This window comes from Phycodurus eques, chromosome 17 (genome assembly GCF_024500275.1).
Source record: "Phycodurus eques isolate BA_2022a chromosome 17, UOR_Pequ_1.1, whole genome shotgun sequence".
Lineage (NCBI taxonomy): Eukaryota > Metazoa > Chordata > Actinopteri > Syngnathiformes > Syngnathidae > Phycodurus > Phycodurus eques.
Window position 1 is genome coordinate 12,496,855 of NC_084541.1, and position 23,673 is coordinate 12,520,527.

Here is a 23,673-nt window from a genome sequence, read left to right on the forward strand (position 1 = left end):
TGTAATGGTAATTAAAATACAGCAATAAATGTCATTGTTTACTTTTTTGCAAGTTTTCGAGCGTTTTCCAAGATTTTTCTTTCCGCCTCGCTGCTTTATTTACCAATTTGAGCGGGCAAACGGTTGACGTCATAGAGCGATAAGCCTTTTGAAAAGGACATACAAGAAACGCGTTTTATGTATATATATATATATATATATATATATATATATATGCATTCTTGTGTGTTTAAATGCACAGCGCAGCTCGTGTGCGTAATTTTAGTGTTGTGTTTTCATTCATTGTTTTCGTACGACACACAGTTAGGAGTAAATGCACCTTAACAGACACCCTCGACTGTAGGATTCCACACTTCTCTAACAGGATTGACGTACTAAATCGCGCAGTTTTGTGAAACACCATTGGCGTAACAGACAGTTACCACGACCATTTCATGTTCGTGAGTACTAAACTTAAAATCAAACAGGGGTTTTGCATGTTCATGAATATTGAACTTATCTTTTTGTTAGAAAATTTGGGGCGTTTTCTGTTACAACTCCCGTATATGAGTTTCGAAAATTACGACGCTTTATGTAAACAGTGAAAGCAACATTGGCAACAGTCGTCGGAGCGAGCCACGTAGCTAGCTGCTATTTATTCTGTCGGTGACAGACGCTTCAAACTAGCCCAGTGGCTTGTTAAATAGCGTAAGTATAGCTTTTTTTCCCCCATTTCTTTAAACACTCGAACAATTTAATTTGACATTCCTTCGTTTTTCGGAAGCATTTCCATGGCATAAAAGTGACTCATCCTTCCGGTGAATATTGCCATGTCGGAGAGTCGGTCGGTACCACGCGTGCGTTGCATCAGCCACGATATTCGGACTTATAACGAGCAAATTATTGGGCAATTTGAGTAGAAAAGATCAGAATGGTGCCCTGCGATTGGCTGGCAACCAGTTCAGGGTGTACCCTGCCTCCTGCCCGTTGATAGCTGGGATAGGCTCCAGCACTCCCGCGACCCTTGTGAGGTTAAGCGGCTCAGAGAATGGATGGATGGATGAAGATCAGAATGGGAATGGATGGATGGATGAAGATCAGAATGGCTGTTTCATCGTTAGTAACAATTGCCACCATTCAGTCAGGTGTCTCGACGTGGTCAAATGAAGGGTGTGGGACTTGCCTTCGTTGAAGTGAAAGCCAACTGATGAATTACTGGGAGCCAAGTAGGAACCAATAAATCTACCAATCAACAGTTATGACGCGGCCAGTCAATGTTTTACTGTGTATGTTATATGATTTTGAATTGTGTTACAACGTACACTTCGGGAAAGTAAGGCACATTTGGTAGTTGTGTGGGAAAGTAAGGCACATTTGGTAGTTGTGTGGCCATGATGATTCATTGTGTTGGAATGCACTGAGGGCGGTTTGAACAAAGTGTGTTTTGAGCACACAGTCCAAAGCTTTATGACCCTAACCCTAACAAATGTCATATGTGGTTTAAAGCTGTAATGACTTGAGTTTGTTGATTGACTGCATTTTTTAATGTTCGTCGGCTATGAAGCATGTCTATACTTGCATAATAAATAGTGGTATGGCTTGTCGCGTATGATTGATGTAATTCGAGGTGAAGTTGTACAACTTTTTTTTGTTTGTTTTTTTTGCAACAGAAGAATGCGCACCACACCTCATTGGGTGTCGGGGAAATTATTTTTGATGATCAGCCAGCAGACATTCTGATTTTCGTTTCTCATTTACTCACTATTCGTTGATGACGTACACTTGCCTCAAGAGTTAATGGTTTGTGAGGCGAGTTAAGCTCTTGGAGTAGTGTAGTATTTTGCACATGAGATTGCATTGCGGCTGAATTTAAAGTGGAAGTTTTGTTACTTTTACTTCCTCTTTGAGAAAAGGACAGTTATTTATTTCTTTTCCTATTTTAAGTGCAGTGTTTATACTGTTCAAACTGCAGACTGTGACAATGGCTTAGAATAATAAATACAGATATACTTTTTAGGAATAAAGCCTGTGCATCATTTTTGATGAATTTTTGATGAACAATAATTAGGCCTGCTCCGTAATTACATTTAATGTTGGTCATTGTGGTGGTATTTATAGAGTTAAGTATCTGATTTTGGTTTGCTTTGTCCACTAAAAACAGTACATTCACTGGCTCATTAAAACAAACTAAGGCACATCGTCTCGTCTTCAAAAGGAAAGGAGTCGATGCAGTTTGTATGGGAAGTTGTGGTTATGGAGATGCACCTTAAACATATTTCATTAGAAAACCCAATTTCATTGGTTGTTTGGCTACACAGTACATTGGCTACACAGTACATGCAGAAAAACTTTGAAAATCTCATGTGAACAGGGAAAATAGTTAAAAAGTGGAGATACATGGATTTTTAAACAATGATTGGCTCCTCCGTTGACACTTTTGCCAAAAGAAGTAACTTTATTTTTTCACACTTTGTTTCCACTCTTTCTTTCTGGGTCATTGCTCGTGGGGAAAAATGAACAAATTCTCGCTTTTGTGACATTCCATCTCCCGGCGAGTGCACTGTTTTCTTTTCTCCTTTTTGGCAGCGGCACTTGCGTCCAACCAGTTGAATTAAAGGGTCGCCCGGTTCGAACTTGGGGGTCAAGCGGTCCACACGTACGCAAGTTCAAGGCCGAGCATGCCCTTAAGCAAACAGTGAGAGAGCCTTTATGATAAGGCATAGTGTCCCTTACACATACAAACATACATTGTGGCTCAAAGGGTGTGCTGGGAGTAGCATATGGGTGTTTGTGTGTGTGTGCGCACACCCGGCCATGTACTAATCCACCTTCCAGGGTTATGCAAGGTCACCTTAGCACTTTTCATTGTTTGTTTATGTCTTGTGGGCTACTGAACACGGTGTTCTTTTTGTGCTTACATTTGGATTAGACCAATGCTGTAGTACCAAAAAAAAACGGCGTCACCCAGTCATTGGCTACAACGCTGATTCCCGACCTTTATTGAGCCCATTTTATAGTAAAGAAAAATGTCACAGCACAACACCAAACAAAAATGTCACAAAAAGTATAAATACCGAAATAATAATGAGCTTGTCTCACAAATTGACTTCAGTGTGAAATGTCGGTTTGTTTAATTGACCACCAAGCTGATGTACTCACAGGAAGCCATGACTTAGTCTGTTGCAAGTGGATACACAGGTTCATTGTAACTTCTGCCATCACCATACATCGCTGGCATAGATAGATGAACAAAGGTATATTTGTAATCAACCAATTATATGAAGAAATTAAGTCAAATTTGATCATTTGCTGCAGCTCTCCTGAGGATCTCTCACGGCACATTAGTGCGCCACGACACCCTGGTTGAAGAACTTTCATTCACGACAAATGGGCCTGACTTGCAATAAAATTTTACTCGCTTCTGAAAATTAGCCTGCACCCCATTTTGTGTCACAACCCAAAGTTCGGGGAAACCCTACATAGAGGAAGCATCACAAATGTATGAAGTTGTTCCTCGGTTTATGACTGAGTTCAAGTTCTGTGTCGACCAAGTAAAACAAATTTGTACGCAAGATGGAACATGGCTATAGTCGAGGCCTAACTTAGAGTTAGGCAATGAATTGATTTTATCGAATAATTTAGATTTTTTTTTTTTTATAAGGCTACCGTAGTTCAAAGCGTATCCTAGCGGACATGCTTTGCTTTCACTTTTCTGTGCACAGAGCGGCGCTCGTTTACAAAAGCAGTCAGTGGATCCAACTTAGCCATTTGGTCGCCATATTTAGCGAACCCTTTTAGCGACTAGCGTGTTTAAGTCAAGAACCAGACGACATGAGGGGAATAATTTTCCTATTTTGTGTATGTCAACAAAAAATTAACCCTCACAGAAGGCAATCACAAAGTCATTCGTTAGAAAATTGCGGAATTTGTGATTTATCCACGTTGGAAACTTTTCACCTGAGGTATGTACTTCAAAGCCGCAAATATTTTGCAGAGTTCACATTGCCTCACCTCTCCCCAGTACAACTCTTCAAGAGGAAAAAAAAAAAAACGCGAGAGAGCTGAGGAACTGACATGGAGCAGCCGAGACATGCAGTTAGATAGCTCATTTTAGGATTTTGAATTGTTGAACATACAAATGTTAATTCATTAAGGAGCGGAATTACGTACATCGAAGTAGAAATCCAGTTGCTGATTTGTGAATGAAACATGTACGTATGTTGTGGTTGATGACAAGACGCATGCACACAATGCAGGTTGATTGTGGAAGTGCGTTCCTGCTATATAATTAGGTTAAGTTGTTTGTTGTTGCTTTTTCAGCTAATCCTCTTAGAGTCCATAGTAACAGCTGTTGCTACATTGTAAAGAGGTGTCATTTATGGGGAAGAGAGTTTTGGTTCCTTAATGCTTGAGATTATTAATATGAGGGAAACACCGCTCGGCTGTGGGTATTGCGCGTCGTTTTCCTCACTAAAAGGCGGAAGGTGTCGGCGTCGTAAATGTTGGCAAGGCGGCACATTACTAAAGCCACACCTCGGCGCAACCTGCTCTGCTTTACACGAGGCCCGCACCAAATTACAACCCCAATTCCAATGAAGTTGGGACGTTGTGTTAAACATAAATAAAAACAGAATACAATTATTTGCAAATCATATTTGATTTATATTTAATGAATACACTACAAAGACAAGATATTTAATGTTCAAACTGATAAACGTTATTGCTTTTAGCAAATAATCATTAACTTAAAATTTGATTGCTGAAACACGTTCCAAAAAAGATGGCACAGGGTCATGTTTACCACTGTGGTACATCACCTTTTCTTTTAACAACATTCAATAAACGTTTGAGAACTGAGGACGCTAATTGTTGAAGCTTTGTAGGTGGAATTCCGGTTCTTGTTTGATGTACAGCTTCAGCTGTTCAACAGTCCGGAGTCTCCGTTGTCGTATTTTACGCTTCATAATGCGCCACACATTTTCAATAAGAGACAGGTCTGGACTGCAGGCAGGCCAGTATAGTACCCTCACTCTTTTACTACGAAGCCACGCTGTCGTAACACGTGCAGAATGTGCACTTACGGGTGTAGCTGTATTTACTGACATTGGTTTTCTGAAGCATTCCTGAGCCCATGTGGTGATATCCTTTACACATTGATGTCGGTTTTTGATGCAGTGCCGCCTGAGGGATCGAAGGTCACGGGCATTCAACGTTGGTTTTGGCCTTGCCGCTTACATGCAGGGATTTCTCCAGATTCTCTGAACCTTTTGATGATATTAAGGACTGTAGATGATGAAATCCCTAAAATCCTTGCAATTGTATGTTGAGGAACAGTGTCCTTAAACTGTTTGACTATTTTCTCACACACTTGTTCACAAAGAGGTGAACCTGTAGGGCTCTGAGATCTACAGACTCAGGTCAGATATTGGAGCAGAGTCCAAACTAGAGGTGCGACGATTAATCAACAACTAATCAATTATCAAATTAATCAAACGATTTTTGAAAGTTGATTCATTGTTTATGGATCTTATTTAACTTAAAATTGTCCAAATCCTGACTAGTAAATAGTAATAATTACATTATAATAATAAAGCAGTAAATATTAATACATATATTTATTAGAATAATAAAGAAGACTTTATCTTTGTGTTTCATCAAAATAAGACATTTGCAAACATCTTTTACTTTGGAAAACAATTGACATTTTGGCCTACTTTCTGACATATGGGCTAAACATGTAACTGAATCATCGTTTGTGCATTTTCTGCACTGTCAATATGAAAAATGTCCTGTTTTTGAATAAAGGGATGGAAATTTAAAAAATCTAATTAATCGAAAAAATAATTAACAGATTAATCAATTATTAAAATAATGGTCAGTTGCTGCCCTAGTTCAAAGCGAACATGGTGAAGCAGTATTTAGCTGTTACGCTTCACACAAATGGAATAAATTGCCAACAGAAGTGAAGGCAGCGCCAAGTGTCAATGTCTAAATCCAGATTAAAAACTATTTTTTTTCTCATGCTTATAATTCGGCATTTTTAAAGCATTGTCATGTTTAAAAAAAAAAGTATTTCTTGCACTGTACATTTTTAGAATTTGTTAGCTTCTACATTTCTGTACTTTGTTTTTAGCGCTTTAAATGCTTTTAATCACGTGAAGCACATTGAATTACCTTGTGCATGAAATACATTATATAAATACATTTTCCTTCCCTTGCCTATGTTGATTTGCATCATAATCTAGCATGGGCAGGTTATTGTCCTGGTATGTGTGTCTCTCGTGTTTATTATCTTGTAGTTCTTATGTGCTTTGATTCCATTGTTTGACAGTAACCGTGCTAGGCAGGATATCGTCTTTGAAAGCAAGAGCCTGGGCGCTCTTTGATTAGTCTGGTATATTGTTTTAAAACTTTAAATAGACTGTTGCCTTTGTATAGAAACATTTGTGATGACTTGTGTCCGGTATGATGCTGAAAAAGAGGCGGATTTGTGATCCCTTTGTGGCTTTTTACAAACTTGCTTATTTATTTTATTTGTTTAACCAGGTTAGGAAATTGAGAACAGATTCTTATTTGCAATGCCAACCTGGCAGCCGACAGCAGAGTAAAAAAAAGCAATATTAAAAGCGAAGCGCATTGACAACAAACTGTACAATGTGATATACTGTAGTTCAGTAATACATTACATTGCATCATAGCACATGGTGAATAAAATGTTAAAAACAGGTGCCGTGATCATATACAGTAGCCATTTGTAACTTTTTTAAAACAAAGCTACTGGGATGAATGAGCTGATTTGTATTCTAGTTGCAGAGTTCTCCAGTTGTTTTGGGCAGTAAATTGAATTGAAGATCAACCAAAAGTAGTGTGGACTTTGGGAACGAAGAGGTTAATAAAGCTGCTGGAAGGGAGAGTGCGGGTTGTGGTATGCATGGTGAGCAGAGAGCGAAGATAAGGTGGGGTCTTATAAATGAACACGGTCCAGTGAATTTATTGGCGTGAGTGAAGAGCAGGTCAATTGACCAGCGAGTACAGTACAGTTGACAGTAAATTGCTCAAAGCACAAACAAGGGAGTTCAGCCACACCTAACGGCCTTTTTATACTCCCGCGGTCACGCAGCCGACAAGGCCCGCATTGCATCACGTGACCGACGAATTGCCCCGTATGGCCCGCCTGACGCGCACACGTCAAAAATTGTTGCTGCGTGTCGAACGCCGCAGAGATCATCTCTCGTGATTGGTCCGTTTTAGTCGCATGCTGTGATGATGTACCAGCCAGCGTGGCCCTTGGTTCTGATCAAGTGATCTATCTTATCTGCAGAATACTACACTACTTTTACGACAACTTTTCAAACTGTTTTGATAACCATTACCTTTGTGGCTCAAAGTGATCCTTGACTCAGTGTCATCTGTATTCTAAGGTGTGACGTTTTTTTTTTTAATTGTGAGATGGACTAGTCTGAAATGCATTAGAAATGAGTGTTAGCGTTGTAAAAACGCTGCATATAAAATATGCGCAAGTGATGCGAATTGATGATTGAGCACATTTTTGAAACAACAGATAAAATGGACTGCACTACTTCACTGTAACCAATGATTAAATAAAGGTGATATCATTTATTATGGCTTTTTATTATTCTCGCTCCTTTAATTGTGGTTAAAGTTATTGTCATTAATCCTCTTACCATAAAAATAAAAATTGGCCACACCTGTAACAATCTCTTAAGTGGGGAGGTGTAGCGACCATACCTTACTAACCTTTTTCAGAACCGCACTCCTATGTACTAAATCCTGAGCAAATACTTAAAGGATCGATGGCAGTGGCAGCCAACCTACTTTTGAGCTGATCTGTCCTGAATTGTAAAAACAAAGTTTCAGACTTTACGCTATAATATATTATGCCGTATTTTTGCAAATAGTGCTCTGATTAGTTGCCGGGTTCGTCATCTAGTTCAGACAAATACCCCCTCCCTCAAGTAAAAGTCTTCAAAAATGGGTAGTAACACATTTTCCAAGATGATAAAATCTCTTGTTCACACCTGCAACATTAGATAGTTTAGATAGAGGCGCCCATTGGAACTCGGTTGCTAGCCAAAAGAGCAGTAAACAACGGTCCCAGGTAAAATGTGGATACTTACTGCATGTTGTACACTGTAAATGTGCCACAAACTATGATCCCAAAACAGTTCAATATTATTTCAAACTCATCTTACATTATCCTGTCTTGTAACCTCCATTAACAACCCAGGCTAAACTTAGCTCCTCGCCGACATACAAAGATCTTTTCAGTTGAGGTGTATCATTTTGACATACTTCTTTGACACTAAACTGTACTATTGTATATTCTTATTTAGACAGGGCTTTGGTGTTTCAGAAAGAGCACAAAAACTTCAAAATTGCTGGATATTGGTTCCACCCCCCCCCCCCCCCCACCCCCCCAGAAAATTAAATAAATAGCCAATAGGTGTATTTGTGAATAGTGTGCTGTCAATTTTCATGAATGGGCCTCAAGAGGACATCTTTACAGATTCGCTCCTAAATTACACGACCGTGGGGGGGTGGGGGGGTTGGATGCATACGCAAAGGCCTCAAATTACATACTGCTGTGAGCTTGTGATGTGGAACGCAGCTGGAAAAATACCAGAGCGGTCATTAACTTGCCATCTGCTCATTGCACACATAAGTGGGCCGGGCCCCCACGTCAGTCCACGTCAACGCTGTGTTGACCCATCAGGTGATGGGCGAGCCCCCGTATGATAAACCGAAGGACGCAGCATCCGGCATGGTCGCGTGTTGTTATGAACCGCTCTGTTGGGCATGCCTGTTTTGGGGTTATTTTTATGCAGGCGTCCTTTTGTCGTCCTTGACACTTTTCTGAGACACTTGATTCTAGGAACACAATCCAAGGACATTTTTTTTGTAAATAGCAAGAAAAACCTGACCTGGTTGGCCAAATTCAATACTCACCTGCAATACTATCACCTGTTCCGGGAGTTTATGTGAGGGTATGTTTTAATACGCGCTTTGTGTATTTATCCACCTTCCCGGGCCGCTACTTTGCGTCCACCAGCTGCTGTTTTTTTGTCCGATGTTGATATTAGTTTGCAGATATTAAACTATGTGTTCCCTGCAGAGCCTGTGGCATTCCCAGATCTCTTCCATGTGTATCTCTAGCTACTGAGACAACAAAACTCTCCCATTTTAGGGCCCCTACCTTCTTTTTTTTGTTTTATTAACCAAAAAGTACTACACTAGGTTTATTTGTCAAAGCATAATTGAATTTAAAGACGAGTACCGGGTTGACCTGTACTGCCAGGAGGTCTCGCTGTGCCGACAAGAGTTGCCATTAGTCCCTTTCACCCTCTCACACCCCAAAAACACAATAAAGAAATTTAAACTGCAGTAAAAGAGAATGTAAAGAAATAAAGTTGTTGTGTAAAGCATAATTACTGTACATTCATGTTTGACATTTGCCTTTAGGTATCAACGTGACAAGTGACCGGCATCTTTTGTGGATTTTTCTAAAAAACATGGAATGAGCACTTCAAACGCCTCTAAAATCCTCCACCTCCATAACAAATAAATTCCAAAATAATATGATCACATTTATACATGCTAATATGAGCTCATATAACAGCTCTCACTATCAAATCTTTTAGCAATCGATTATCCTATTGATTATTGATGGAATAATCGAATTCCTTAAACTGCATATGTTGGTACTGACTGTATGGTATAAATTTGGTGTACAGTACGTAATCTGAGACAGCTAAATGCTAAAAGGTTAGCAATTGCAATTAGTATTTGCGCACTAGCAATTACCATTTTAGGTAAAAAAAACACAACCATTCAGCTCACTCATGTTATATGTACATAATACAGTATCTTAAAAATCACTTACAGACGCTCCTTTGTCGTTTTTCATTGGCCCAACACTGCGTCCGTCTGCAATAAATGTCCATATGAAATATCAGTTCCGGTAGAGCAAACATGGTTCCAGACGGAACGTTTTTTTCTTTTGGTCCCAGCGGACTTTCGAGGCAGAAATTTTGGGTCGACCTATTTTTGACGTCGACTTGGCCGAGTTATTCGATCTCTCTCTCTCTCTCTCTCTCTCTCTCTCTCTCTCTCTCTCTCTCTCTCTCTCTCTCTCTCTCTCTCTCTATATATATATATATATATATATATATATATATATATACACACACACACACACACACACACCCATCCATCCATCCATCCATCCATCCATTTTCTGAGCCGCTTCTCCTCACTAGGGTCGTGCTGGAGCCTATCCCAGCTGTCATCGGCCACCGTGCCTATATATATTATATAAATATATATATATTATATATATTATATATATTATGTCATTTTTTGGCGGCACGGTGCCCGACTGGTTAGAGCGTCACCCTCACAGTTCTGAGGACCGGGGTTCAATCCCCGGCCCCGACTGTGTGGAGTTTGCATGTTCTCCCCGTGCCTGCGTGGGTTTTCTCCGGGGACTCCGGTTTCCTCCCACATCCCCAAAACATGCATTAATTGGAGACTCTAAATTGCCCTTAGGGATGACTGTGAGTGCGAATGGTTGTTTGTTTCTATGTGCCCTGTGATTGGCTGGCAACCAGTTCAGGGTGTACCCGGCCTCCTGCCCAATGATAGCTGGGATAGGCTCCAGCACGCCCGCGACCCTAGTGAGGAGAAGGGGCTCAGAAAATGGATGGATGGATGGATATTATGTCATTTTTTCCCTCCAGTTCTACATCCAATTTTCAAAATAAAAAAAAATACAAGGTGCATTGTACTCAGGTTCAAGTGGCCATTTCAACCAGACTCAGGCTCAGACTCAGTGTGTGGCCGACAGCTGCTCCTTGCGAGTGTTGTTCTCATTTTGTATTGGTGTTTTTGACGTGTTTGTCCCGTTCAATAAATGGCTGAAAATGCATTGGTAACTGTGGCTCTCTTTGCTCACATGCGAGGGCATAACAGAACCTTAATTGCTTCATTTTTATTTTTATTTCACTTCACTCGAGCGTTGCTGTAGCTGAACCTCGCTCCCAAGTCAACTTTTGTCTCGCAAAATCTAGCAAGTGACAGCTTGTAAAAAAAATGTAATTAAGTTTGAGCACTCAACTATAAGTCAAGGTACCAGTGTGTAATTTATGTGGGAAACTTGGCAAATTACTGGTGAGGGTGAGAACATTTTTGGGACGGAATGTTGTTAATAAAGTGCAAGAAGCCGAGTGCAAGTAGCCGCGGCAACAGCTTTCAGCTGGAATGGAAAGGATGCAATAATCTGTGCTGCCCGTTGCTAAGCACAGGGAACATTTGGCAGTTCCTGAATAGTGAACTTTTGTTTTCTTCTTGCCTCTTCACAGGCTGCAAAATACTGTGACCTGCCTTATCCTGTTCTGTGCGCCCAAGCAAACACGCCCACGCCGACGGACCAATCATCGACGGCCTCACCTTCGCCATCTGCGCAAAGTTTCTTCGGTTCCACGCCTCACGTCAATCACATCCCTCACTCGAGAGGGATCAAGGCACATAGCACCCACGTGTTTTCACAGCAAACATGGCTAGCAAGCTGTCCCAATTCGGCAACAAGCTGCTGCGTCGCCGCACGCTGGACTTCTCCGGCGAGGAGACGCGATTCGCCCGCTGCCTGTCCACCCTGGACCTCATCGCTTTGGGGGTGGGCTCCACGCTGGGCGCCGGTGTCTACGTCCTCGCCGGCGAGGTGGCCCGCGAGAAAGCTGGACCCGCCATCGTCCTCTGCTTCCTCATAGCCGCGCTGTCCTCCATGTTGGCGGGCCTTTGCTATGCCGAATTCGGAGCCCGCGTGCCCAAGACGGGCTCTGCGTACCTCTACAGCTACGTGACGGTGGGAGAGATCTGGGCCTTCATCACGGGCTGGAACCTCATTCTTTCGTACGTGATTGGTGAGTCTTCGACAAAAGGTCCTTCAACCTTATCTATGTACTGTGTTTACCCCGTTATATTGCGGGTCATTGTTGATGGCTCAGCTATATGGCTGTATGGTTTACTGTAATGCAATTTTTGTCCACCCTACTGACTTTTTCTCCCCTACTCCATTTTGTTGCAGGCACTGCAAGTGTGGCTCGTGCATGGAGCTCCACTTTCGACAACCTCGTGGAGCAGAAGATCTCGGTCTTCTTCAAAGCCTCCATGACAATGAAGGTGCCTGGCAAAGTGTTGGCAGAGTACCCTGACCTGTTTGCCCTCATTCTGGTGCTCCTGCTCACCGGTGAGTCAGTCCTGGGTGGAAAAACTAAATGATCTAGGCCATGGATCACACTTGGAGTGATATCTTTTGATGGCCGTCAGTTGGTCAGACTGTCAATCATTGCCAACTGTGGGCCTGTGAAGCCCTTTGAGACTCCTTTGTGATTAACGGCTATACAAATGACTTGCTGCATTGCGACAGTATTTTACGTCCTGGATAATCAGTGTGAACTAATATCAACAACGTTCCGTCCTTTTTTTAGATCTTGTTTTACAATGCAACATTGTTTAAAATCGACTTTCTTTCACATCGCTTGCCTGCCTCGCACACACACACACTTGCTCCACTCCCAAAAGCTGCACTGAATAAACTTGATTATATCGCATCTGAAAGAAAGAAAGATAAAAATCCTTTATCTCCACTAACATTGTTCAACAAAACCAACATTCATCAGCAAAATGTATTTGAGCAACACTCCCAAACTACACCATTATCAGCTCCTTAAATGAAGATTGTACAAATGTATAAAAATCTACTCTTAAAAAAGGATTTAAGTGGCATGTTTACAGTGTACAGTGCAAATATAAATAACAGCAGTTAAAAATGTCTTTAGTTTTTATCCTGAACGGCAGTGTTTCCCAATTTGTTGAGCCACGGAACCCCTTTTACATAGAAAAATCTCATGGCATACCACCAAAAATGTTTCTAAGCGTATTAACACTAAATTGATGATCTTGTGTCAATTTACTCACAAATTACACTGTGTAAAATCTGGGCCTGTTTAATTAAAAACAAAGCTGACATTTGCAGGAAGCCATGACCTATTCTGTTATATGAATAACAAAAAAAATTTTTTTGTATCTTATGCCATCTAATGGAAGAGCATTTAATTCTTCTGCCTGTCACTATACATCGCTGGCATAGATAAATGAACAAAGATATATTGATATAAATAAATTACAACTTTCAGACAGATTAAATGAAATGGAATAATTTCTAATGAAACCCCTGATGATCTCTTGCGGGCACCCTGGTTGGGAATCACTGCTATAAGGGGTCCTCGGTTCACGACAACGCTACAAACGACGTGCAGCGAACTAGCAAACTAGCATGAAAATATGTTGTCATGCAGCATGGGAAAGCACACTCAGTTACTGTCGGACTTACTGTTTATTTGTTTTTTATTGGATTGTTTTATATGTATGTCCCAGAAGTGTTTTATTATTGACCATTCACAAATTCACCTATTGACACTTTTTAATGTAAGATGAGTTTGGAACAAAACTGTTTTGTTTTAGTTTGTGGTATAATTGTGGTTTGAACCAGTGATTCTCAAAGGGTACGTGGGTTCTGTAGTGGTACGTGAAAAAAATCGCTGCCTCAGTACAGTTCAGTTGTATTTCATTTTAATGTTCAACACATTTGCATTTAATATTTAGGAACTGTTTGATGTACAATTCTATTTAACTTTTATGTGAAATACATTGTAATGAATCATTACAACCCACCCACATTTAACAGTTTGGCCTTGGCAGAGGTTTGCTGTTGTAGTTTGGTTGTTGAATTCATCTAGCAGTCAAGACACTGTACTACTGTATTGCACCTAGTGTGGGATGTCATGCAGGAGCAGATTGGAGAAAACATGAAAGAATGTTGGTGGTTTGATGACATTCGCACATTTCGGCCAACTCACCGCAAATGATGTATTGGAGCTGAGGTGTGAACGGCCTCGTCTGCTCTGTGCCCTCAGGACTCTTGGCCTTCGGCGTGAGCGAGTCGGCGCTGGTCAACAAGATCTTCACCGGCATCAATTTGGTGGTCCTGGGCTTCGTTATCATCTCGGGTTTCGTGAAGGGCGACACGGCCAACTGGAACCTCACGCTGGACAACTACACCAGTTTCCTGAACCACAGCAACAGCAGCAAGTCAGTAGTTTACGGTCTTAAATTGTCTTGTTTCTAGCCTTTGATTGTGAACCCAACTGTGCTTTTCTCTATGTCCTTTAGTGTTGAGAAAGCATTTGGGACAGGCGGTTTTGCTCCGTTTGGCCTTGCCGGCGTCCTGTCTGGTGCGGCCACCTGCTTCTACGCCTTTGTGGGCTTTGACTGCATCGCCACCACAAGTACGTGTGTTTCATTCACTTAAACGCCACCGTTTTCCACCAACCCTAAGGAACGAGTACTAAACTGCACGCTGTAACTGCTGAGCCCATTTAACCCCTGTTACTAACCAAAACAGCAACACAACAGCACTTAAACCAGGTTTTCAGATTAATGCATTTTAAGCGCAGTAAAGAAAAAAAACAAAGAACAAAAGAAGAAGAAGAAAGAAAGAAGAAGTTGTTAACTAAATGTACTATATGTTGAAAAAAGTAAAGATAGTTTAAAAAAAAGACAAATACGCAACATAAAGCAGCACGGTGTACGACTGGTTAGAGCGTCTGCCTCACAGTTCTGAGGACCGGGGTTCAATCCACGGCCCCGCCTGTGTGGCGTTTGCATGTTCTCCTCGTGCCTGCGTGGGTTTTCTCCGGGCACTCCATCCCAAAAACATGCATGGTAGGTTAATTGACGACTCTAAATTGCCCGTAGGTGTGAATGTGAGTGTGAATGGTTGTTTGTTTCTATGTGCCCTGCGATTGGCTGGCAACCGGTTCAGGGTGTACCCCGCCTCCTGCACGATGTTAGCTAGAATAGGCTCCAGCACGCCCGCGACCCTAGTGAGGAAAAGTGGCTCAGAAAATGGATGGATAGATTGATGCAACATAAAATGCTGAATAAACCCAGAACAAATACCTGTAACAAATAAATAAAAAATAAAGCTAAATGGGAAATAAAATAATAAATTCAGCCGATCAATAAAATTGTATAATACAAAAATAAACAATGCCAACATGTCAGCCTGCAAATTAATGAATAAAGCTTTAAAATAAATTAAAACAAATAAAAGCAAAAAACATAATTATTCAAACAGCTGTTACAAAATTAAAAATAAAACATCTGTTGGTAATAAAAAAAAAACAGAGATGAAAAATAACATTGTAAACTTTAAATAAAAACATTGTAAACTGAAAAATATATATACATTTGAAAATTACCTGAAGTAAATGTATTTATAAAATAAATAAATGAAAAATAAACGACACAAAAAAATTTATATGGCTGTTATATTGCACTCAACCCAATCAAGGGTTGAAGGGCGTGAACCAAAACAACGTTGAGTTTCGTGTTTGCGGAATGTTGGTTTTATAGCCATTCATCACTGAGAAAAAGTGCCAAATAGCACAACTGCCTGAGTCATTTTTAACTTACTGTCACAATATTAATAGAAAATACCAATGTCCTGGCTAAAAAAAAAAAAAGAATTATTTGTGTAGCTTTTTCTATGAAAAAGTAAAAAAAAAAAAAAAAAATGACTGAAGCAATTATGCTATTAGGCTAAAGATATGCTGGTTTTAATTTTAAGGCCTCATTCTCAACATTCTTTTGTTTCATCTTCCGTAGGCGAGGAGGCCAAGAATCCCATGCGTTCCATCCCTGTCGGCATTGTGGCCTCCCTGCTCATCTGCTTCTTTGCCTACTTTGGCGTGTCCGCCGCGCTCACCCTGATGATGCCCTACTACCAGCTGAACACCCAGAGCCCTCTGCCCGAGGCGTTCACCCACGTGGGCTGGGCCCCAGCCCGCTACATCGTGGCCGTGGGCTCGCTCTGCGCGCTCTCCACCAGGTGAGGACGACGACAACTCGCGTGCCGGCCGTGTTTGTATAGCATGTGAATGACGCCGACCTGTTTGGCCGTCTTCTCCCAGCCTCCTCGGCTCCATGTTCCCCATGCCCCGCGTCATCTACGCCATGGCGGAGGACGGGCTCTTGTTCCGTGCGCTGTCCAGGATGAACAATCGCACCAAGACGCCTCTGCTGGCCACCATTGCTTCTGGCATTGTCGCAGGTAAACTGCCTCACAATGACCACTGACAGCAAAAGCTCTTTTAATTTTCATGGTTCAAGTTGAGATCTCCTCTAAAAATCTCTCTTCCTCCGCAGCTCTGATGGCCTTCCTGTTTGACCTCGGAGCTCTGGTCGACCTCATGTCCATCGGAACCCTGTTGGCTTATTCGCTGGTAGCCATCTGTGTCCTCATCCTCAGGTAAAAACCTCATACTCGATAAAAACATAGAGTAATAATAAAATTAAGTACAATGTAAAGAATTAAAACTATTTGTCCATCATGATTTCATGCTTTAATTCATGGTCTTGATCCTTCTGTACCTGGCAGCGCCTTGCATGGCAGCAGCCACCTATTGGTGTATGACTGTGCGTAAATGGCTGAACGTGAGGCTTTGTAAAGTGCTTTGGGCACTGTGATGGTGTAGATAAAGCGCTATATAAGTGCAGTCCATTTACCATTTACTTCTGTTGTGTGCGCCTCGGCCAGTAGTATTAAGTACAATTATAGTCATACTACACGTAGATTTGGTGATGAAACAGAGAAGAATACCGTCACAACTAAGCAACAGCAATATTAGTAATTTTTTTGCCGAGGATAAAGATATCTTTTGAGTATTGTTGTAGGCTTTGTCTACATCTGTTGCAGCTGTTTTGTGTTCAATATATGTTGTTTAAAGGTTTAATCGCGTTCAATTTTGATGCTAGTTTCATTAGCTAGTCTGTTATTTCCCCATCATGTGTTAGCCTTAAAATAGCAGACTTATGTCATTTACAATAAATCAATAACAAATGTGCTCATAAGTTTACAAATACTGGCAAAATCTGTGAAATATTGGCAATTTTGACGAAAATGACATGACTTTATAGGGACCATCTCATCATTTTGGTTTTGTTTAATAATTGTGCTATTCTGAAATGTCTTCACGATTGAATTAATATTACTAATTATAATTTACAAACCAAATATTTTTATACCATGAATGTAAATGTGTATGTGCAATTCTTTATTTTACTTTATAATATTTTTTTTATTTTTTACAATAAATCAATCAACAAATAATTTAATAAGATAAATTAATACAAAAAATAAATATATTTGAATTAACTAAATATATAGGGCAAAATTGCTAAATGAATCCAAAAAAAAAAGAGGATTTTTGATCATTGAAATACTCAGTGGGCTGTATTATAGAACGGAGTGGGCCACATTTGCCCACCCCTTCCCTAAATAAATCCTCTTCCTTAATGTCAAAAGATACCAGCCAGGCACGTTGCCCTCATCCAGCCAGACGGAGAAGCTGGTGGAGCTAGTGGAAGGAGAGAAGGTGGCCGTGAGCAGCGGGGACAGCGGCGACGAGTACACAGAGAACGAGGCGAAGCCCCTCAGTGAGGCTTTCACCTACAAGCTCCTCTTCTTCCCCAGCGCAAAGACCCCCACACACACCTCAGGGAAAATCGTCTATGTGACCACCGCCATCATCTGTAAGTACAGTACAGTGAGCAAGATGACACAAGAATGACAAGACATTTATTATCTTAACTGTGCTGCTCTGTGTGTACGTGCGCACAGCCGTCCTTATCACCATCCTGTGCATCATCCTTGCCAACTCTTTGCCGGAGCTGCTGGCCGGCCACGGTGTCGTGGTGGCACCTTGTATTATTTTGGCTCTGCTGTGCGCCGGCTGCCTTATCGTCATCTGCAGGCAGCCTGAGAGCAAGGAGGCTCTGACCTTCAAGGTAAAATACAGCCGCTCGTCTCACAAAACACTCCTCCCTTTTGTTTTGTCGTACACCTCAGTGAGCAACATGCACAATTCTGTCACTGCAACAAAGTGTCAGGTCCATGTCCACATCATATGTGGGTATTTTCCAAAACAGTTTTTCTAGGTCATGAAACTTTCTGTCCACAACAGTGGATTTAAAAGCAATCTCAGTATGGCAGTTAAGTGTATACAAAACAATACAGTGGTGCCTTGAGATACGAGCGCTGTATGGTGGCAGTGACCTCTACTCAACTCACTTTACAATAGCAGCACTTTGGCAAATAGTGAACAATATTTCAAAAAAGCTGTTTCATGCCACTCCCAGTGGAAGTTTAAACGAACTACACTTTGTATATTTAAAACAGCTATAGCTTAGCCTTTCAGTTCACTAGCTTAATGATAACGGTAATTAGCATCTATGGTGCAGCGCTTTAACCCTTGAAGCAACATATTGAAAACAAAGGATGCAGGAACAACTTGCACTGACATTACAGGAGTACTCACATTCATATATATTTAATCCTTTGCGTAGAACAATTTATATTAGTGCCATACTGATGACCTGATTGATTGGTAGGAAGGACACGGCGTGCTGCAATATATGATCCATAACAACACAGGAGGTATATGTCTTGTCTTATACTGCTCCCATGTGACCGAGGCGGGCACAACAGAAGAAGGAGCACAATGTCCATTGAATTGATGCGATTTGACAAAAACGGGTTTAATTATTTTTTTTGTTTTTGTTTAATTCTATTTAAATATGTCGGCTTTATATATATATACATATATGTATGTATTTATGAGTCATAAGCATGGTCAGAGAACAAATTAAACTTGTATCTTAAGGCACCACTGTAGTTTTAGCTATTTGCGACAGGGCTCAGTCTCTATCAAGAATAGTGCATTTTAGGTTCATTCTGAAATTTTACCCATAAGTTGAATATGCCTAACTTCTTGTGAGTAGTGTAGTTTCTCCAGAAGCTTTGTGATGAATTCCGCATTGCGGCACTTTATAACAATGTAACTATTACTTTGGTCTCCTTTTTAGGTTCCACTGCTTCCCTGGTTGCCTCTGTTCAGCGTCTTCGTCAACATCTACCTCATGATGCAGCTGGACAACAGCACGTGGTATCGCTTCACCGTCTGGATGGTCATTGGTATGTTTGAAGACCTTCCACCTTGTCTTACTCTCTCTCAGCCACACTGTAGAAAGACTCGTAAAAGTAGTAGTAGTATACTGCAACACTGAGGCTATTTGTTAGCCTGTTTCTGGCCTTTTACCATTATGTGTTAGCATTAAGCTAGCGGACTTATCTTCTGAAAACCTACAGTATGTAGTTTTAAATGCACAACATGAGTTTGACAGTAGACCAGGGGTGTCCAACTCCTTTTTGTCACGGGCCACATCGTATTTATGACTTCCCTCGGAGGGCCGCTACAACTGTGAACCCATATAAATGAAAGTATACTGTAATTACATACAGTATACATAACACATTGATGAACAGCCAGTTTTGAAATCAGAAGCCTATAAAATTACATTTATTACATTTATTTTCAAAGGGGGATTGGTAACAAAAAAATGCTTTCAAATATCTCAATGGTATTACACCAGAACACAATGAGCAATTTGGATTTGCTTTCGCGGGCCACAGAAATGATGTGGCGGGCCGGATCTGGCCCCCGGGCCACCAGTTTGACATCCGTGCAGTCGAGCGCACGTGCGAGTGGCAACCCTCTTTTTTTGAAAAATTGTTCACTATCTTGTGAAGTGACAACATACAGGCCTCATATCTCGTAATGTCTCCCGCAGGTTTCGCCATCTACTTCTTCTACGGCATTACGAACAGCAGCGCTAACCGCTCATCCCCGCGCAAGTACGCACCGGCGCTGCAGTCCAAGAGGCCGATTTACAAGGGCGCCCCCGACGACAGTGATGTGGAGGGGGCTAGCAGCCCCTGATAGCCGCTCACGTGGTCCCGGAGACAGGGGGAGAGTGGGTGAGGCGGTTTGGTGGGAGCACGCCGACTTTGCAACGCTGCTCGAAAGGGAGATGAGGCCACACATCTTTTACCTCTTCTGACACGTAGGCTGGTAATAACTTGATGCTTGGGACACTGTGGCGCATCTTCTCTTTTTTTGTTGTAGTCTGTGCGTGTAGTTAGCAACGTAGCCCGCCCTCGCCACGCGAGCAGTCGTCACATGGCTCTTTTTGTGATCTTACGTGATCCCCCTCCTTCCTCGTCTCCGTTAGTGGGGATGTCGACGAGAGCTTGTGACGCTGCGCGGGGAAACATCAACTTCCTGTCTGCGTCCACTTGATTGATTGCACCAGCCTGTTGCTTTGTGTCTGCTGTTTATGTGTGCGTTTATGCGTGTGTGTTTGTAAACAGGGTAGTGCCGAAGCTAAACGGGCTTCACGTCTCTGTCATGGACTCAAATGCTGGAAGGTCAATAATGGCACTATCCATGTTGATGTCACCTACACGACACCCCACAAGTTGCTCTTATTAACTTTTGAATTGTTGAATTTTCCCATAACAAACCTCTTACCCTCACACGCTTGTCAACACTAACACTCGTTACAACCAAACTTCAACTTCTCGTTGACAGTGTACAGTGGACCCTCTGAAGTTGTGACTTCGGTTGACTTTGTTTTACGTTCTAACATCAAATCAGTTGTTACCGACAACAAAAATGTCACTTTCAATTGTCCTCGCTTTCAGTGTACGGTGGAACTTCCAAAGTTGTGACGCTGGATGACTTTCAAGTTCTAATTGTTACCAACAACAAAATCTGAACTTTGCATTGACTTTCAGTGTCCAGTGGAACCGCTGAAGTTCTGACGCCGGTTGCCTTTGAAATTGTTCTAACGTCAAATCGAGTATCCACAACAAAACTTGAACTTCTCGTTGAAGTTGTGACATAAAGTTGACTTTCAAGTTTCAGTGGAGCCTCCGAAGTTGTGATGTTGGTTCATTTCTGGTTAATACTTTCTAATGGCACGCACATTTATTTGTTCTGGGCTCATGAGTGCTCAAGTGTAAAAAAAAAATGATTCAAAAAAAAAAAAAAAAAGTCCAATTTACACTAAGATGCCTGACGAGACACGTAATGTGAGGGAATGGGAATTTTATTGGTATTGCTGTATTAAGAACAGTACAATGAATTATAGATGTAATTGATATTTCATGAATTGTGGTAATCAACGTTTTCCCTCTTTGCCATCATTGGTACCCTTCTGTGGTGGCTTTTGTGTCCCCAAAAGCCAAAGAAAAACCAAAACCTTACCTGAAGTCTCGGTCAATAGACTTGGGAGGTTCCACTGCGGTTGTTACATTTATTTTATTTTTTTCTACAAAACGCATCGTTCCTCCACACTAAATGAAGTACATGCAGGTGAGAGGGGCACTCGGTGAGCTCATTGACTAATCGTCGATGTGTGCAGGCTGCCATTTCTAAAGATAGCACTTCTTGACTTGTTAGCGTGGGAGACGTTTTGTTGTCATCCACGTTTTAGTTTCAATTGAAACTTGGCAGCGTTGTCTGTTAAGATGAGGTCTCCTATCTCTGCAGTAGAGCTGTCCTTATTTAAATGTGTACATTATCGGTGTTTGCGATGATTGGCTTGAAATTCATTCTTTCTCAATCACTTGATAGCGATGTGTTTTTTACACTAGGGGTGGGCCTGCCATGCATTAGTAAACCATTTAGAAATCCACAAAATGGACTCAAATATGTAACAGCAAGCACAAGTTGTAATATTGGGAAAGAGAAAGTACTTTTACGAGCAAGTTAGAATGTTAGGAGTCAATTCGTAATATTGCCGGAGAAAAGTTTTAATTGTATGAGGAAAATAAAGTCACACAGTTGCAAGAATAATGTCATTTTATGTGCAGATTTTTATTTTTATTTTATTTTTTTTGTAGGGGGTCATTTTCTCTAATACTGGTAATATTACTCGGGGAAAATAATACTTGGAGAGGAACAGAGTTATATTTTTTTTGGTGTAACTACATTTACTCATGTTACAACTTTAGTCTCATTAAATTAAAACAATCTTGTAATATTAAGACTTATTTTGTCCTAAAATTGCATCTTTTTCTTGTAATATTACATCATTGTTATTTTTGTACTTGATTCGATTCTCATCAGATTAGTACTTATTGGGGTACCTTTACACCTTGATTATAAAATAATATGTAGTTATTATAAGATTACGACTTATTGTTGAATTTTTTTAATGTAACTTTTTATACAATAATTCTTGTAAAACTGACTTTTTTCTCACGTTTTTTTGTGTTATTATAACTGGTAATATTACTTAAGACATTCTGATATGACTTCATGCTTGTAAAATTAAGATTTTTTTTCCTGCTAGGAATTTATTCTTGTGATGCTATGACTTTATTCCTGATGTAATTATGACTTATCTCATATTTAAAATATGACTCACTCAGAATTTTACTTTTTCTGATGCTAACTTTTTTCTGTGTTCAATCGTTTCTGCTATTATGGTAAAAAATGCTGGTAAATATTGTGGACTGTTCTCATAAAATTGAGGGGGTTTTTCCCCTTCATAACACATTTTTTTTCCATAAAATTGCAATTTTCTACTGGTAAATTTCAACATTTTATGTGATCGTTGCATCATACATCATGAAGGTAGGCCTTCATAAGTAAAACGGACCCTGATAGTAACAAGTTTGCCCATCCCTGCTGTTTTAGACAGTGATGTATTTTAGCATGTACAGATTTTAGCGACATTTTTTGTTGTTGTTGATGTTTTGTTCTGTTTTGCAAATGAGGTAATCGTCCTTTCTGACCAAAATGAACTACTTCTGATCACCTTCTGAAACAAAGAATGACCCCTAAGAGTTAATCTATAAATGTCATGCCATTTTGAAAGTGTCCCCAATGTATAATTTATGTGCTTTACTGTATATTGTACAGTATTTGTGTAAAAGTGTATTTGTAAAATGCTGTAAATTAGAATCCCAACCCATCCACCATGAGTAAACTTGATGCTGCTGAATTAATGTGGAGGACAAAAATGTTTTATGTTTTTGTTCGATGTGAATCAATCAGCAGTGCCTCAAAAGAATCATCATCTCTTGGGCGGGAAAGCACCAAGGCTGGTTGGGAATTTTTTTAAAGAAAAAAAATTGTAAATCATATAATAAGGTGTATGAGCCCGCTTATCATAACATTACATCCAGCCCTCGTGCCTTTTAAAACAATCCCTCTTTATCGAAGCTTTGATATCAATAGCGATGTTCTATTTTTTTTGTCTTTTGTTTTATAATGTGTACATATAGCTGTCATGTATAAATAAACCAGGCTGTACTTCTTTTTTTTAATAAAATAAATGAATGAACTCCAGCATTGTCTTTCATGTTAATCAGAATCCACATACAATAAGCAGGCCCAATTTGAACATTTTTCCTCTCCTGTTTGTGACTGTTATAATAACGCTTTAAGGAACACCTTTCTGACCACAAACGGGGGAGAAACCTTGACAGACAATAAAACAATGCCCACGAGTTTATATTCTTTATCCTCTGCGAAAAGCCACTAATATTACTGCAGATGACTGTGTATGCTATGCTAAGGCGCATAACTACGGTTTGAAATCGACGATATCATTGGATGGAGGAGTGATACACCCATAAAATGAGACCTAGTTGGTAAGCATTGGATAAGGATTAAGGACTTCATGCCATTTTGTATGTGTTAA

At 40.6% G+C, this 23,673-nt stretch overlaps 1 protein-coding gene across 1 annotated transcript; it reads left to right on the forward strand.

The window, feature by feature from the left end:
- Window positions 1-400: 400 nt before the first annotated feature.
- On the forward strand, window positions 401-23,318 carry slc7a3a (solute carrier family 7 member 3a). Its single transcript, XM_061701834.1, has 12 exons — window positions 401-687; window positions 11,358-11,918; window positions 12,083-12,244; window positions 13,974-14,148; window positions 14,230-14,345; window positions 15,727-15,949; window positions 16,032-16,171; window positions 16,267-16,369; window positions 17,426-17,652; window positions 17,741-17,907; window positions 18,985-19,093; window positions 19,750-23,318. Exons 2-12 carry the CDS (start codon window positions 11,552-11,554, stop codon window positions 19,896-19,898), a joined length of 1,938 nt encoding a protein of 645 aa, XP_061557818.1. The 5' UTR covers window positions 401-687; window positions 11,358-11,551; the 3' UTR covers window positions 19,899-23,318.
- The last annotated feature ends 355 nt before the right edge of the window (window positions 23,319-23,673 follow it).